A 15,996-nucleotide genomic window follows, 5' to 3' on the forward strand; every position below is an offset into this window, starting at 1 on the left:
CCCTCCCTCTCTTTCTTTCATAAATCTCATAATCACTAAACCTTTCTCTATACTTCCTCAGCTCTTTCTATTATTGGCATTCTCAGTGAAGTGTGATCAGATAAACAGAAAATGCAGATAAAACACAAACCATAGTGTTTGGAATAAAGTTCAAACTGTTACTGCTTCAAAGAGTCCTTTACATGACTGGTTTGTGCGTGGTTTTAGTAAACACTTGTGTAATAAACGTCCAAACAATTAGAAAAACTGTTTTAAATACATGTGGTTATTGTTGTTCTCATTGTAGAAGAAACCAACACAGTTTATAAAAGGTGAAAGGAAAAGGAAACAGGTACGTATTACCACAATCACACGGTCTTTCACAACAAAAATATTCCATTTACATATAGAAAATAATAAGACATGTGTTATTGAGTCATTTGTGTGAAGCCTTGTCCTCATTATCGCAGATGGAGTCAGGGTGTCTAAATAAACATCATGTCCTTGACAGTTTCAGAGATGTCGGCCGACGCCATCATGGCGGAGTTTGGTTCTGCCGCTCCTTTCCTCCGGAAATCGGACAAGGAGCGTCTGGAGGCTCAGACTCGACCCTTTGACATGAAGAAGGAGTGTTTTGTTCCTGATCCTGAGATGGAGTACGTTAAAGGCTCCATCACCAGCAGAGACGGAGACAAAGCCACCGTCCAAACCGAGCACGGAAAAGTACCGGCGTTATTCCAACTTCAGCTTTAATTACATAACATTAACTTATTTAACCCTTTGGAAAATAATGGCCTAAGTCATAAGTTTCTGGTTGGTCTAAAAATATGCAAATATATACTTATATGGGTGCTTCTGTGAACCTGGGTTTATTTTGGGACCTGGCACTTTTCCAGCTTTTTTAGACCCAATAATAAAAGGTAAATTTAGACATATTTCCCCCAGGATGGACCTAATGATGACCTCAGATAAATGCAAAAAAAATTACACTCTTCCTCTGAGCCATCCCATAATTAATGAATTTTTAATAAAGTGTTGGGGCCAAAAATAGGATCAAAACTGGGACAGGAAAACCTACTTAGATCTGAAAACATGGCTGTAAATGGTCTTCTATAGACTATAAATAAAGACGCTGTGATAAATGTGTCGATCCTAGTGGTTTTTCTAATCCACACATGTGGGTTTTTCATGAATCTCAGTCTCATTCCAGGTTTCATGTGTAACCCATCGTGTCCACTGGTGTTACATGCGGAACCTGCCCATTTAAACACAGATAAATTGGGAGTGATTTGCAACAGAGATCATTTTTGTGCAACACTCAGCCTTGCATAATTAGTTCGAAAAAATATTAGCGAATAATTTTCATGTCCTTTTTACTGTTACACGCGGATACTTGTATAAAAATAATATAAAAATGTGTTTTATCTGAAAAATAGTTTCTCTTTTATCTCAGTAAGTATTTATTTTTAAAAATAGACCCGAAGTGCTTCCAAACGTGCTTCATAACATTAGTCTACATCTGGTTTGAATTTTTAGCCCCATGTCCTGTTTTTAGGACCAGTTTCATAGAAGCACCCAGATACATCTGGTGCAAAACTTGAAAGTTATGACTTAGGTCATTATTCTAAACAGAGATCAGCCGTAGTGGCAAATTCATACTTAAATTCAATGATTATAATAATTAGTGTTATTACGTACTTTTTGGTAATGAGTATTTTCTGTGACGTTAACGTTGTTCAGACTGTAACGGTGAAGGAGGCAGACATCCACCCTCAGAACCCGCCCAAGTTCGACAAGATCGAAGACATGGCCATGTTCACCTTCCTCCATGAACCTGCTGTTCTGTTTAACCTCAAAGAGCGTTACGCAGCCTGGATGATTTATGTAAGGAACCATTTATGGACATACCCATTTATAGAAGTAACCATTTATGGACATACCAATTTATGGAAGTAACCATTTATGGACATACCAATTTATGGAAGTAACCATTTATGGACATACCCATTTATAGAAGTAACCATTTATGGACATACTGATTTATAGAAGTAATCATTTATGGACATACCGATTTATGGAAGTAACCATTTATGGACATACCCATTTATAGAAGTAACCATTTATGGACATACCGATTTATGGAAGTAACCATTTATGGACATACCGATTTATAGAAGTAACCATTTATGGACATACTGATTTATAGAAGTAACCATTTATGGACATACCAATTTATAGAAGTAACCATTTATGGAAGTAACCATTTATGGACATACCCATTTATAGAAGTAACCATTTATGGACATACTGATTTATTTAAGTAACCATTTATGGAAGGAACCATTTATGGACATACTGATTTATTCAAGTAACCATTCATGTAAGTTACCATTTATGGACATATTGATTTATGGAAGGAACCAATTATGGAAGGAACCAATTATGGAAGGAACCGTTTATGGACATACCGAATTATGTAAGCAACCAATTATGTAAGTAACTATTTATGGAAGGAACCATTTATGAAGATACCAATTTATGGAAGTAACCATTTATGGACATATCGATTTATTTAAGTAACCATTTATGGAAGTAACCATTTATGAACATACCAATTTATTTAAGGAACCATTTATGGACATAACAATTTATGAACATACTGATTTATTTATGGAAGTAACCATTTATGGAGATACCATTTTATTTAAGTGACCATTTATGGACATACTGATTTATTTAAGTCACCATTAATGGAAGTAACCACCACAGATCTTCTGACCTATGAATGGTAGGTATTATTTGTGCATTTTGTTGATGATAATATTAATTTTAGATGATTCCATCAATGTGTTTTGTTCTTTTTTTTAATGTATTTATTGAATATTTCACTCATTTTTGTGCCTCCTTTGCCTTTTAAAAAAAAAAAAAAATTCTGTTTTTTCCAATTTTATTAATTGTCAACTCTTTCATAGCCTATTTTGGTCATTTTTGTGCATTTTTCCACTATTTTGCTAATTGTGATTATTTTGCCCGTCAGTGATTATAAGTCAGTGATTTTTTTTTTGACATTTTGTTGATTATTTTGCAAATTGTTGGGCATTTCATTGATTGTTATATTCATTTTTGTGCATTTTTTTTCAATAATTTGTTCATTTTTGTCCATTCTATGCCTTTTTTAGGTTTCTATCAATGTTTGGTTCCTTTTTATTTATTTTTGTTAATTTTTTAAAATTATTTTGTCAATTTTTTGTATTTATTTTCTTAATTTTGCTATAATGCCAATGTTAGTATAATTAAGAAATCCAGTCTTCATCCAACTAAACCATTTCTTTTGTTTTCATCCTCATGGAATAAAATATGTAGATATAAGGTCACCAAATATACTTTTGATTAACATTTTTTTAGACATTAAATGTGGATATTTTTCCATTTTTGCTATTTTTCTGTAGCCGTAAGTGAACATCTTTGGCTTGTGGTTGAAACACAACATTCCAACATTACATAAATAGATAAATTATATAAAACACTGGTCATTGAATCCATCTTTGGCTGCAGTTGTGGTTTTAATTCTGTGTTTTTTACAGACCTACTCTGGACTGTTCTGTGTGACCGTTAATCCTTACAAATGGCTGCCGGTCTACGATCAGTCGGTGGTCGCCGCCTACAGAGGGAAGAAGAGGACTGAAGCCCCTCCCCACATTTACTCTATCTCTGACAACGCCTACCAGTACATGTTGGCAGGTACGCCACCGTTCAATGTTCACCGTTTGATACCATTTACTTTAATAAAACAAACCTTTATATGCACATAGATCTGGTGACAGCAAGGGGTTTGGGAGGGTTAAGTGTTTTTTTTTTTATGTTTGAATACCTGTGTGTATTCTGTATTTGAAATTTAATAAACATATCTAAGCACAAAAACAAACCTTTAACGTCTTTAATGTCTTCAATCTTCCAGACAGAGAAAACCAGTCAATCCTCATCACGTAAGTTTGACTAAAACATCACAACTACCATCGTTTCAAAGAGTCGTAAACCTGACCTCACATCCATTCATTCAATCATGTCCATCCTCAGTGGAGAATCTGGTGCAGGAAAGACTGTGAACACTAAGAGGGTCATCCAGTACTTTGCCAGTATCGCTGCTGTTTCAGGCAAGAAGGATGCGACTCAAGAGAAAAAGGTCGGTTTAACTGGATTTATATAGTTTTAGTCTCAGTTTTAACCCTCAAAGACTTAAACGTCCACCATCAGACCAAAACCTTTTACTGAACTAAACTGGTTAATATCTGTTGATCCATTAATTCTATCAATACATGTAAATAATTGGTGTAAAATGCAGTTTTTCATCTTTTCATGGTCATCACATATGACCCATTTGGATGTTCAGAGGCTCCGTAGTTACCGTGGAAACACCGTCATCTTCTACAACTTCGATTCACCAGTAAAACCCATAGAGTTGGATCAGTGACAGTGCTTCAAAACACCTGTTTTTGCATTTAGTCAGTGATATATTTGCTGAAAAAGTCCCTTTTCCTTCAATTTTCTCTGTTGTAAAATAATAACCTTTGAATTTACTCATAGTTTTCATGAACATCTACATCACAGCTGCCAAAACTGGCCCTCCAAAGGTTCCAACTGGGCCCTTGGTATTATTGTACAAAGTGCAAAATTGTTCAGAGGCTTCGTAGTTACCGTGGAAACACCGTCATCTTCTACATCCTTGATTCATCAGTAAAACCCATGGAGTTGGATCAATGACAGTGGATGAAGACAGTTGTTTTATGTGTATTTAATGATATATTTTGCTGAAAAAGTCACTTTTTCTTCAGTTTTCTCTTTTTAACCCTTCCATGCATGAATTATGAGAACCTTAATCAACATTTATTTCCTTAATGTTTTTATTCTTCTTTAGGTATGAAAAAAACAATGCGAATGAAAATTTTCTTATGAACCTATTTTTCACGGACTTCCAAAAATGTCCACTTGACACCATGCGTTTAATTTTTGAAGAAAAGAAACATGGATTTACTGATATATTGTGTGAAAACGATGAAATAAAAACATTTTTAATGCTGCTAATCTGATGTTTTCTCACATTTTAACAAACTCTAATACTAGTCATTACTCACTTCCTGGAGATAATGTGCAAGAAAAGCAACAACAATTTTTTTGTTTAAAAAAAAAAAAAAAGTTAATAGCAAATGATTTTTTTTGTTAGTTAGTTTTGTTTTGTTTTTTTTAGTTTATTTCGAATATGCAACAAGACAAAGTAATCTTACTTAGTCTTTAGAAATAAAACAGGTAGTAAGAGGTCATGGAAGAAAACAAAAAACCAAAAACAAAACTTATACGTCTATATGACTTCATTTGCACATTCGAAAAGGAGTGGGAGGAAATATAATTTATTTAATCCCACCCCTTCAACACTCAAACATGTTACTGTAGATCAGGTTTATCTAGAACAGCAAACTTACACAAATGGTATGAATTACAGTGTATGGGATGATGCATAAGTGTCCACTGTGTCAACTATTATGGAACTAAAACAACAAAACCCATGAATATACAAGAGAAGAGCTTTGAATAACTGTCCACTCTAGTGACCAGTGTGCACGAAAGGGTTAAAAAAAAAAAAAAAAACCTTCCACTTTTATCTGAGCTTCTATGAACATCTACATGATCATCAGACAAACTGCATTTTACACCGATTATTTACAAGTATTGATAGGATTAGTGGATCAACAGGTATTAAACACTTTAGATCTGATTTGCTGGAGGTCTGCGCTCTCCAAGTGTTTTTCTAGTTATCAAGAAAACCATGGAAAATGGATAGATATCAGCTCTGAAATTAAACTACTATGAACCATTTTTGTTGTTATCATTATATTTGTCCAAAAACAAATGTACCTTTAGTTGAACCAGGCATTCAAATGAACAACAAATTGAAGAAAATGAGGGGTGGTCTAATAATTTTTTCCGCAACTGTATTCCAATGATCATTTTCCATCTGCTGAACCCTCAGGGAACCTTGGAGGATCAAATCATCCAGGCCAACCCTGCTCTGGAGGCTTTTGGAAACGCCAAGACCATCAGAAACGACAACTCTTCAAGATTTGTAAAGACACACATTTATGATTTCACTTATTCCATTAGTACCGATGCAGCACAATGACAGCATGAACAATACCCATCTTTATCCTCGTTTTATGACTGAAATATGGAAACACTCGTCCGTTTTCATGTTCTCGCAGGGTAAATTCATCCGAATCCACTTTGGAGTCAGCGGGAAGTTAGCGTCGGCCGATATCGAGACATGTAAGTCAACGTTAACATACATTTCACACCTCCGACTCTTATGGATTTATTTTGTTTTTCTATAATTTAGCTTCAGTCGACATCAGGTGTGAACCTCAAGTTTCATCTAGTTCTTTTAAAGTCCACATTTTACATTTTCATTTTCTAAGAATGGAGGATTTTAGGCATATTTCTAAAATAAATAAAGTGTTTTTACTGTGAACTCAAGATGTTTTTTTTTTTTTTTTTTTTTTTTTTTTAATTTGGATAGGCAATGTTTGAGCTTCTAAATCATTATTATTAATTGGCCACATAAGCCACTTAAAACTTTTTGTTCTAATATTATTGTGATTGTTTATTTATATTAATTAACTGACCATGTACAAATACCCAAAAAGGGTTATATTACCAATTTTACAAGAATAGATACGTTCAATTAATGCTTTTGAAGCTTAATTAAGTAGTAGCTCCAAAGATAATTTATTTACAGACATGTTAAATTTAATTTTACCTTTTTTTTTTTTTTTTTTTTAGCCTGCTGCCATTTATTGAAATTGTTAAGCAGCAGTTCAGTGTTTTTAAACTTGTTTTTCAAAGAATTACAATAAATAAATCTGACTCTGATTTAGGAAACTGAGGAAACATACAGATTAACTTCAATATTTTGCACAATTTTTGTTCCATAGTCATGCAACAGCTATTTTCACCTCATGTCAGTGTCGTAAGCTAAATATACCGATAGCAAATTATAACATCAAAGTCACATAAATAGTGGAAGTTATGAAATAGTTATCATTTCACTGCTTTCATACTGAAATGAGACCAGAAAATGAAAATGTGGATGGATATTAGACTATATTTCACTGTAAAACACACATGAAACTACTAGCTAAAGTTAGCATTCAGCTATGTCTTGGCAAGCATCAGTGTTAGCTTACATGTTGCTGCAAGAAATTGAAAATTATTTCTGTACGGTTTTTAACATTTTATCAGATGGAAACAGCTGAATAGTTAAGTATTTCAGGTTGAATTCACATTTTATTTTACATTTTTATCATGTAATAGTATCAGACAGTTGGCTAATGTTAGCTAAGAAGTATGAATGCTAACGTCGTCTAATAGGCTGTGATATATGTTATGTAGTCAGATTTTTAGTATCCAGAGACATGATATTTATTTGTTCCATTTTCTGACAGCGGATGTAGTTTTTTCCATCAAAGTGACGTGTTTTATAAAGTAGTAAATTATCTTCACATCCTCAACATGATGTTGGAGGGAAAAAGGCAGCTGTACAAATATGTTCTAATTCCCTGTTTTTCACTGTTGTATTTGTTTAGATCTGCTGGAGAAGTCCCGTGTCACTTATCAGCTAAAGGCTGAGAGAGACTACCACATCTTCTACCAGATTCTGTCCCAACAGAAACCAGAGCTGTTGGGTAAGAAAGACTCACACATATATATGACATTATGTGGGGGATTCTCATCAAGCTAGGCTAAGCTAAGCTAAGCTAAGCTAAGCTAGGCTACATATGTAAAGATAATCATGAAAAACTTAAAAAAAATTTGGAATTTACACTTTATTGTCAAAGTACACCATGTGCTTTATAGGTAGAGTTCCTCGTATGGTCTCAGAATAGTATTTTATATTTTTTTAAGCTAAAATTTCATTATGATAACACATCTGGAGAAAAATTCATGTCTGTTTAAAAAAAATTAGCCTGAAAAACAAAACAAAACAATATGTTCATGTAAATCTAACAAATTTAAACAAATTCCCTCACCATTCCAAAGTAATTTTTTGACAAAGATGTTTTTTTTTTTTTGCACAAATCATCAAATACTCAATTTCTGGTTAAGTTTTTTAGGAAAAATCTGGAAAAAAGGACTTTTAAGTAATTATTTTAGGACGGTAACGATATAGTGCTTTCTAGAACTATCTAAAATGTATGTGAAGAAAGAGAAAGTGTTTTTTTTTTATCAGTTACAATGAATGATAAAAGTCTTTACATTAAAATAAGTGCATATAATAATTGTACATTAACCCATAAAGACCCAGTGTTACTTTTGTGTCAGTTCCAAAATGAGTATATATTTTTTTATTTCTACCTTTCTTAACTGATTTATCACCAATTTCTTTTTGTAATATTATCCTCTGTATTTGCATTTTTAGGTGTAAATCATGTACTGTATTTCCCTATGTTTAATTCACAGATCATGTAGATGTTCGTGAAATATCAGAGTAAATTCAAAGTTAATTATATCAAAACAGAGGAAAAAAAAAAAAAACTTTTTCAGCAAAGATATTGCAAACTGAATGTAAAAACAAGTGTGTCCATCCGCTGTCATTGATCCAACTCCATGGGTTTTACTGGTGAATCAATGTTGTAGAAGAAGACGTTGTTTCCATGGTAACTATGGAGCCTCTGAACATCCAAAGGGGTAAATTCTGATGACCGTGAAAAGATGACAAACTGCATTTTACACCAATTATTTACATGTGTTGATAAGATTAATGGATCAACAGGTATTAAACAGTTTAGATCAGTAGATGGTTTGTGTTGCCGGTGACTGTTTGGGTCCTTATGGGTTAAGATATTATACATAAAACACCTATATCTACCTATATCTTAGTACAACACTTTGGGCACTCTGCGTTGTAAATGTGCTGAATATGAATAAACTTGACCTTGACCATTATACATGAATATTGATAAGCAGATTCAGGTGTTTGCCATCAAAAAACTGACAAAATGAGTTTGGTTTCATGCAGCTAACTGAGCGTTTGCTACAGTAATGGATTTACATCTCACTGTGTTTCTATAATGGTTTGAAAATGCCTAAAAAATAATCCCTGAATGTGCAGGATTCTTGAGCTTTACTGTCAGTTGTTTCATATTCATGTTCATTCCTTATTTACTCCCTGAGGTTTTTTCTTCATCAGACATGCTGCTAATCACCAACAACCCTTACGACTACGCCTACATCTCCCAAGGAGAGACGACCGTGGCCTCCATCAACGACTCTGAGGAGCTAATGGCGACCGATGTAAACAAAGCAAACACATCATCATCATCATCATCATCATCATCATCATCATCATCATCATCATCTCGGTGCAGTTAAGTTTTATATGACTCATGTGAGAACGTGTTCATTTCAGGATGCGTTCGACGTCCTGGGCTTCACCCAAGAGGAGAAGAACGGCATCTACAAGCTCACCGGGGCCATAATGCATTATGGGAACATGAAGTTCAAACAGAAGCAGCGAGAGGAGCAGGCCGAGCCCGACGGCACCGAGGGTAAAGCAAAAAAAACTCAGCAAAAACACACAGTGTTCATAAAAACAGTCACTAACATCAGCCATGATGTTTTCCAGACGTGGACAAAGTAGCGTACCTGATGGGTCTGAACTCGGCCGATCTCATCAAGGGTCTGTGTCACCCCAGGGTGAAAGTGGGCAACGAGTGGGTCACCAAAGGACAGAATGTACAACAGGTGAAGGATTCTGATGATTATTGGGTTCAGTTTTGGGTTTTTTGTTGATTATTTTGTTCAGTTTTGTTAATTTTGTTGATTTTTCCCCCATATTTTGTTCATTTATTTTCACTTTTTTGCGAATTTTGTTCATTTATATTCTATTTGTTCTATATTCTGTTTGTTTATATCCCATTTGTTTTAATTTTGCTAATTTTTCTTAATTTTCATGATTATTTTGTTCATTTTGCTTTATTTTGCTGATTATTTTGTTTAGTTTGTCTGATTTTGTTGATTTTTTTCCACCATACTTTTAAAATTTATATTCACTTGGTTACTAATTTTGTTCATTTATATTCTTTTTGTTCTATATTTTGTTTGTTCATACTATGTTTGTTGCTAATGCTGCTAATTTTTCTTTATTTTGTTAATTATTTAGTTCAGTTTTGTTAATTTTGTTGATTTCCCCCCCCATATTTTGTTCATTTATTTTCACTTTTTTGCTAATTTTGTTCATTTATATTCTATTTGTTCATATTCTGTTTTTTTATATCCCATTTGTTTTTAATTTTGCTAATTTTTCTTAATTTTTATGATTATTTTGTTCATTTTGCTTTATTTTGCTGATTATTTTGTTTAGTTTTTCTGATTTTGTTGATTTTTTTCCACCATACTTTTTAAATTTATATTCACTTGGTTACTAATTTTGTTCATTTATATTCTTTTTGTTCTATATTTTGTTTGTTCATACTATGTTTGTTGCTAATGCTGCTAATTTTTCTTTATTTTGTTAATTATTTAGTTCAGTTTTATTAATTTTGTTGATTTTTTTCCCCCCATATTTGTTCGTTTATATTCACTTGGTTACAAATTTTGTTCATTTAGATTCTTTTTGTTCTATTTTTTTTTGTTTACATTACATTTGTTGCTAATTTTGCAAAATTTTCTTTGTTTTGTTAATTATTTAGTTCAGTTTTGTTAATTTTGTTGATTTTTTCCCCCCTGTATTTTGTTCATTTATTTTCACTTTGTTGCTTATTTTGTTTATTTAGATTCTTTTTGTTCTATATTTTGTTTGTTTACATTACATTTGTTGCTAATTTTGCTAATTTTTCTTAATTTTTGTTGATTATTGTGTTCATTTCTTTTAATTTGGTTGATTATTTTAGTCATTCTTTATGCTTATTTTCTCAGATTTTTCTTCATTTAGTGACTTATGTTCATTTTCAACATGCTAATTTTTTTTTTTTTATCCCTCTCTAGGTGTACTACTCCATCGGTGCTCTGGCGAAGTCGGTGTATGAGAAGATGTTCTTGTGGATGGTGGTGAGGATCAACCAGTCCCTGGACACCAAACAGCCTCGGCAGTACTTCATTGGCGTGTTGGACATCGCTGGGTTTGAGATCTTCGATGTGAGTCTTCCCATGTGGCGTTTAAGATGACGTACGTACGTGGTAGGTCGACTTCCTCTGACGCCTCCTTCTGTTTCCAGTTCAACACCTTCGAACAACTGTGCATCAACTACACCAACGAGAAGCTGCAGCAGTTCTTCAACCACCACATGTTCGTGTTGGAACAAGAAGAGTACAAGAAGGAGGGCATCGTGTGGGAGTTCATCGACTTCGGCATGGATTTAGCCGCCTGCATTGAGCTCATCGAGAAGGTACGAACCCATCATTCGACACTACATTAGCGACACCAAGTTTAACCAGCAAGTAGAGTTGGGTTTAGATTTGTTTTTTGTTGATCCTTTTATTAAATTTCTACACAGTTTGTTCATTTATATTCATTTTGATGATTTTTAAAAAAAAAAAAATTATATTTTGTTCATTTTTCTTATTTTATTGATTACTTTGTTCATTTTGCTTTATTTTGTTGATTATTTTGATCAGTTTTGTTCATTTTGTTGATTATTTTGATCATTTTGCTTTATTTTGTTGATTATTTTGTTCAGTTTTGTTCATTTTGTTAATTTTTTCCCCCATATTTTGTTCATTAATATTGGCTTTGTTGCTAATTTTGTTCCTTTTTAGCCTTTTTGTTCAGTATTTTGTTTATTTTTATAAATTTTCTTGCAAATTTTTTAAATTTTTCTCCGTTTTGTCAATTATTTTGTTCGCTTCTCTCAATTTTGTTGATTATTTTTTGTTTATATTCCTTCTTCTTGCTTATTTTCTCTCATTTTTCGTCATTTTGTGACTTGTCATGTTCATTTTTATTGCTTATATTATTTATTTGGGCTAACTTTATTAATTCATGTATTCTCTTTTGCTCATTTTAATACTTTTTTTTTTTTTTTTTTTTTACTGGTTTTGACTTAATATGAGTTGGACTTTCTTATTCGTTATAGTTCCATCAGCAGCAGCAGTAGAATATATCATCAGGGTGCCAAGTTGTAAATTAGAAACAGTCCTTAATGTTTTGACTGGTACTAAGATAAATTGGAAGAAGTAGAAGTCAATCTGAGTCAGATATTATATCTAAATGTTCGTCTATGTGTCAGTGTCGGTCTCATCGTCCCACATGGACTCAGTCCTTCTCCTCTTGTCCTGGTTCCCTCTGTTTTGTCTGATTGGTTGTTTTGTCTCCAGCCCATGGGCATCATGTCCATCCTTGAAGAGGAGTGCATGTTCCCCAAAGCCAGCGACGCCACCTTTAAAGCCAAGCTGTACGACAACCATCTGGGTAAAAGCCCCAACTTCCAGAAGCCCCGGGTCGTCAAAGGCAAGGCCGAGGCTCACTTCTCCTTGGTCCACTACGCCGGGACGGTCGACTACAACATCAGCAACTGGCTGGTGAAGAACAAAGACCCGCTCAACGAGACGGTGGTGGGACTGTACCAGAAGTCCACCCTCAAGTTACTGTCCATGCTGTTTATCGGATACGCCGGTGCAGACTCAGGTGGGTCATCGCAGACTGTGGATAACACCGATATTAAACCATCCGTGAATATTTATAATGGTTTTCGACGACTTCTTTACAGCTCAGGATGCAGGAGGCAAAGGAAAGGGAGGAAAGAAGAAAGGCTCTTCCTTCCAGACTGTGTCAGCGCTGCACAGGGTAAAGGAAACCTGTTCACATCATAAAAAATACAGCCAATGAACCTGTATGTCATCGGCATGTTCTATCAAGAATCAGTACCCAGTTGAATTTGTGAGGTTGTCAGGTTCTGTTCTATGTTAGAGTCCTGTGGTCTGGATGCAGGAGGTCACTGGAGAAGAACTCAACTAATTATTTCTACGTCCATATATGACTTCTATCAGTAGTTTTGGAGAAGACTGTTGAAGTAGTAGTAGTAGTAGTAATAGTAGTAGTTTTATTTCGAGCACATAGATATCAGATAAAGAATCATACAACATGGTCAAATAAATAAATGAAAATTTTCTGCGCTCAAAAAGGAGTGGGAAGAAGTATAACTTACCGACTCCCACCCCCTTTTTACAAACTAATAATCAAACTAGATCCGCTTCCTTTGCTTTGTCAACACATATTTTCCTCTGAATATTTTTACAATAACAAAACATCCATACAAACCATTCACATACACTTTTTTTAGTCACCTCACACACAATCAGATTTGCGTAATCAACCATTTTTAGTAAGTGTTTGTATTGGTGACCTTGAGTTTGATCCTTCAAGTTCACTTGGGGTCAAAGGTCATGGACCCAAATGAAAGTCCATATATGACTTCCTATCAGTGCTCAATAGTAACTATATTTATATCTGTAACCATTTACATGTTATAAACCATCAAAATATGGACCATTAGAGGTAAAGGCAAATATTTACTATTTCGAAAATCCATCAAAAATTCCAAAACCAAAATTTGTGAAAACTGTGAACAAACTTTGTAGACATTATCCCAAGGAAGTTACATAAAAAAATTACAATGAATCCGACTTTTAGTTTTGGAGAACACTGTTGAAATTTCTATATTGGTGACCTTAAATCTGACCCTTCAAGGTCACTCAAGGTCAAAGGTCATGGACCCAAATGAAAGTCCATATATGACTTCCTATCAGTGCTCAATAGTAACTGTATTGATATCTGTAACCAAATCCATGTTATAAACCATCAAAACATGGGCCATCATAGGTACATTTTTAATATTAACTCTTTCGGTGCCAGACAGTTAAGGGGCTAATAAGCCTTAAAAGTGCCACAGAATTTGGCCGTTTTTCAGTATTTCGTGTCGTTTTTATAATCGAAGTCTGAATCGTCATCAGAACTCATTTTCTAGCAGATGGGACTGTTTTGACAGATCACTGTGTTTACGATATTACTACAAAATGGCCATCTAATTTGCATATGATTTCATTCATAAATTCATTCATAAAATTTCCCAAGCAGAAAAACGAAACGCGAGCTCTTCCTTGGTCAAAAACCGCTCGGTAACATCCGACCGATTGCTACTTAGATTCAAAACGCACCGGATGCATCCGATTCATTATTGATCGTAATTTGCAAGAAGATTTGAAAGAACGTCATCGAAATGTGAGAAAGAAATGGGGGTGGATGGTTTGTTTGTACACAAATATGGCGTGTTCTCCAAAGCCGATCTGATCGGCCCGTGGCACTTTAAAGGTTGTATTCATAAAGCCGATTTAATCGGCCCATGGCATTGAAAGAGTTAAAAAAAAATTGTCAAAAATGAAAAAATCTAAATGTTGAAAAACTGTGAACTAAATTTGTAGATACTGTCCCATGGAAGCGTCATATAAAATTTGAAATGAATCCAACCAGTAGTTTCATCAGAGAACATGTTTAAAGAAATTGCTAACGAAGACGCCTTCACAACAGCTCATGGCCGATCGGGGAACTAATAAAAACAGGTTTTATTTACGGACACCAAAGGCCTAAACTGTTTAAAAATAAACAAATAATCTACATATGGAGTACTAACTAGACCAGGGGTGTCAAACATACGGCCCGTGGACAGTTTTCCTTTAGCCCTTAAAGACCGAAAAACATTTCTGCGGAAATTTCCAAAATAATTTTTCTCTACATTAAACTTTTAAAAAATGTATCACCATTTAAGATTAGATTTACACCAATTATTTACATGTATTGATAGGATTATTGGATCAACAGGTATTAGCCTAAACAGTTTAGATCAGTAGATGCTTTTGCTCCGATGGTGGATGTTTAAGTCTTTGAAGGTTAAAACTCTCACAAACTGAAAGTATTGACTTAATTTATCCTGATAACTGAAGTTTTTCTCTAGATTTTAGATCAGTAGATGCTCTTGGTCGGTGAGGGTTCATTCATAGTAGGACTATGATGGTAATGAGGTGTGATTAAAACCAGCCAAACAATGGAAGATGATCTTCCTGCTCAGTTTAAGTGGCTGTTTTCATACCAGCCAATGAAGACAATTATCTGAACAATGTAAAGTATGACTTAGTTGTGATTTATTGAGGTAATAACTGTGACAGATGTCAAAATACCATCAGTAGATACAGATAAATACAGGCTTTGTGTCTGTAACAAACCCTACGCCGTATTTTCTCTATTTCTAGGAGAATCTGAACAAACTGATGACCAACCTGAGGTCCACTCATCCCCACTTCGTCCGCTGCCTCATCCCCAACGAAACCAAGACTCCTGGGGTGATGGAGAACCCTCTGGTGATGCACCAGCTGAGGTGTAACGGGGTCCTGGAAGGCATCAGGATCTGCAGGAAGGGGTTCCCCAACAGGGTCCAGTATGGAGACTTTAAACAAAGGCAAGGAAACATCAGAACTACCCAAACCAGAATGTACCGGAACTATCTAAACCAGAATGTACCGGAACAACCCAAACCAGAATGTACCGGAACTATCTAAACCAGAATGTACAGGAACTACCCAAACCAGAATGTACCGGAACAACCCAAACCAGAATGTACAGGAACTACCCAAACCAGAATGTACCGGAACAACCCAAACCAGAATGTACCGGAACTATCTAAACCAGAATGTACCGGAACTATCTAAACCAGCATGTACCAGAACTACCCAAACCAGAATGTACTGGAACTATCTAAACCAGAATGTACCGGAACTATCTAAACCAGCATGTACCAGAACAACCCAAACCAGCATGTACCAGAACTACCCAAACCAGAATGTACCGGAACTATCTAAACCAGAATGTACCGGAACAACCCAAACCAGAATGTACAGGAACTACCCAAACCAGAATGTACCGGAACAACCCAAACCAGAAGGTACCGGAACTATCTAAACCAGAATGTACCGGAACTA

General features: G+C 34.7%; 1 protein-coding gene across 1 annotated transcript in view; it reads left to right on the top strand.

The window, feature by feature from the left end:
• The first annotated feature begins 498 nt into the window (after positions 1–498).
• The window catches only part of LOC115411206 (myosin-7-like), a 43,283-nt gene continuing 27,785 nt past the window's right edge, over positions 499–15,996 (top strand). The window contains exons 1-16 of the mRNA XM_030123198.1: positions 499–702; positions 1,720–1,863; positions 3,564–3,720; positions 3,938–3,965; positions 4,057–4,162; positions 6,005–6,097; positions 6,234–6,297; positions 7,614–7,712; positions 9,218–9,321; positions 9,437–9,575; positions 9,653–9,771; positions 11,014–11,163; positions 11,244–11,414; positions 12,343–12,652; positions 12,735–12,811; positions 15,271–15,476. Coding sequence (XP_029979058.1) covers positions 499–702; positions 1,720–1,863; positions 3,564–3,720; positions 3,938–3,965; positions 4,057–4,162; positions 6,005–6,097; positions 6,234–6,297; positions 7,614–7,712; positions 9,218–9,321; positions 9,437–9,575; positions 9,653–9,771; positions 11,014–11,163; positions 11,244–11,414; positions 12,343–12,652; positions 12,735–12,811; positions 15,271–15,476 — 2,171 coding nt within the window. The remainder of the gene's footprint in view (positions 703–1,719; positions 1,864–3,563; positions 3,721–3,937; positions 3,966–4,056; positions 4,163–6,004; positions 6,098–6,233; positions 6,298–7,613; positions 7,713–9,217; positions 9,322–9,436; positions 9,576–9,652; positions 9,772–11,013; positions 11,164–11,243; positions 11,415–12,342; positions 12,653–12,734; positions 12,812–15,270; positions 15,477–15,996) is intronic.

Source organism: Sphaeramia orbicularis, chromosome 20 (assembly GCF_902148855.1).
Source record: "Sphaeramia orbicularis chromosome 20, fSphaOr1.1, whole genome shotgun sequence".
In the NCBI taxonomy this organism is placed as follows: domain Eukaryota; kingdom Metazoa; phylum Chordata; class Actinopteri; order Kurtiformes; family Apogonidae; genus Sphaeramia; species Sphaeramia orbicularis.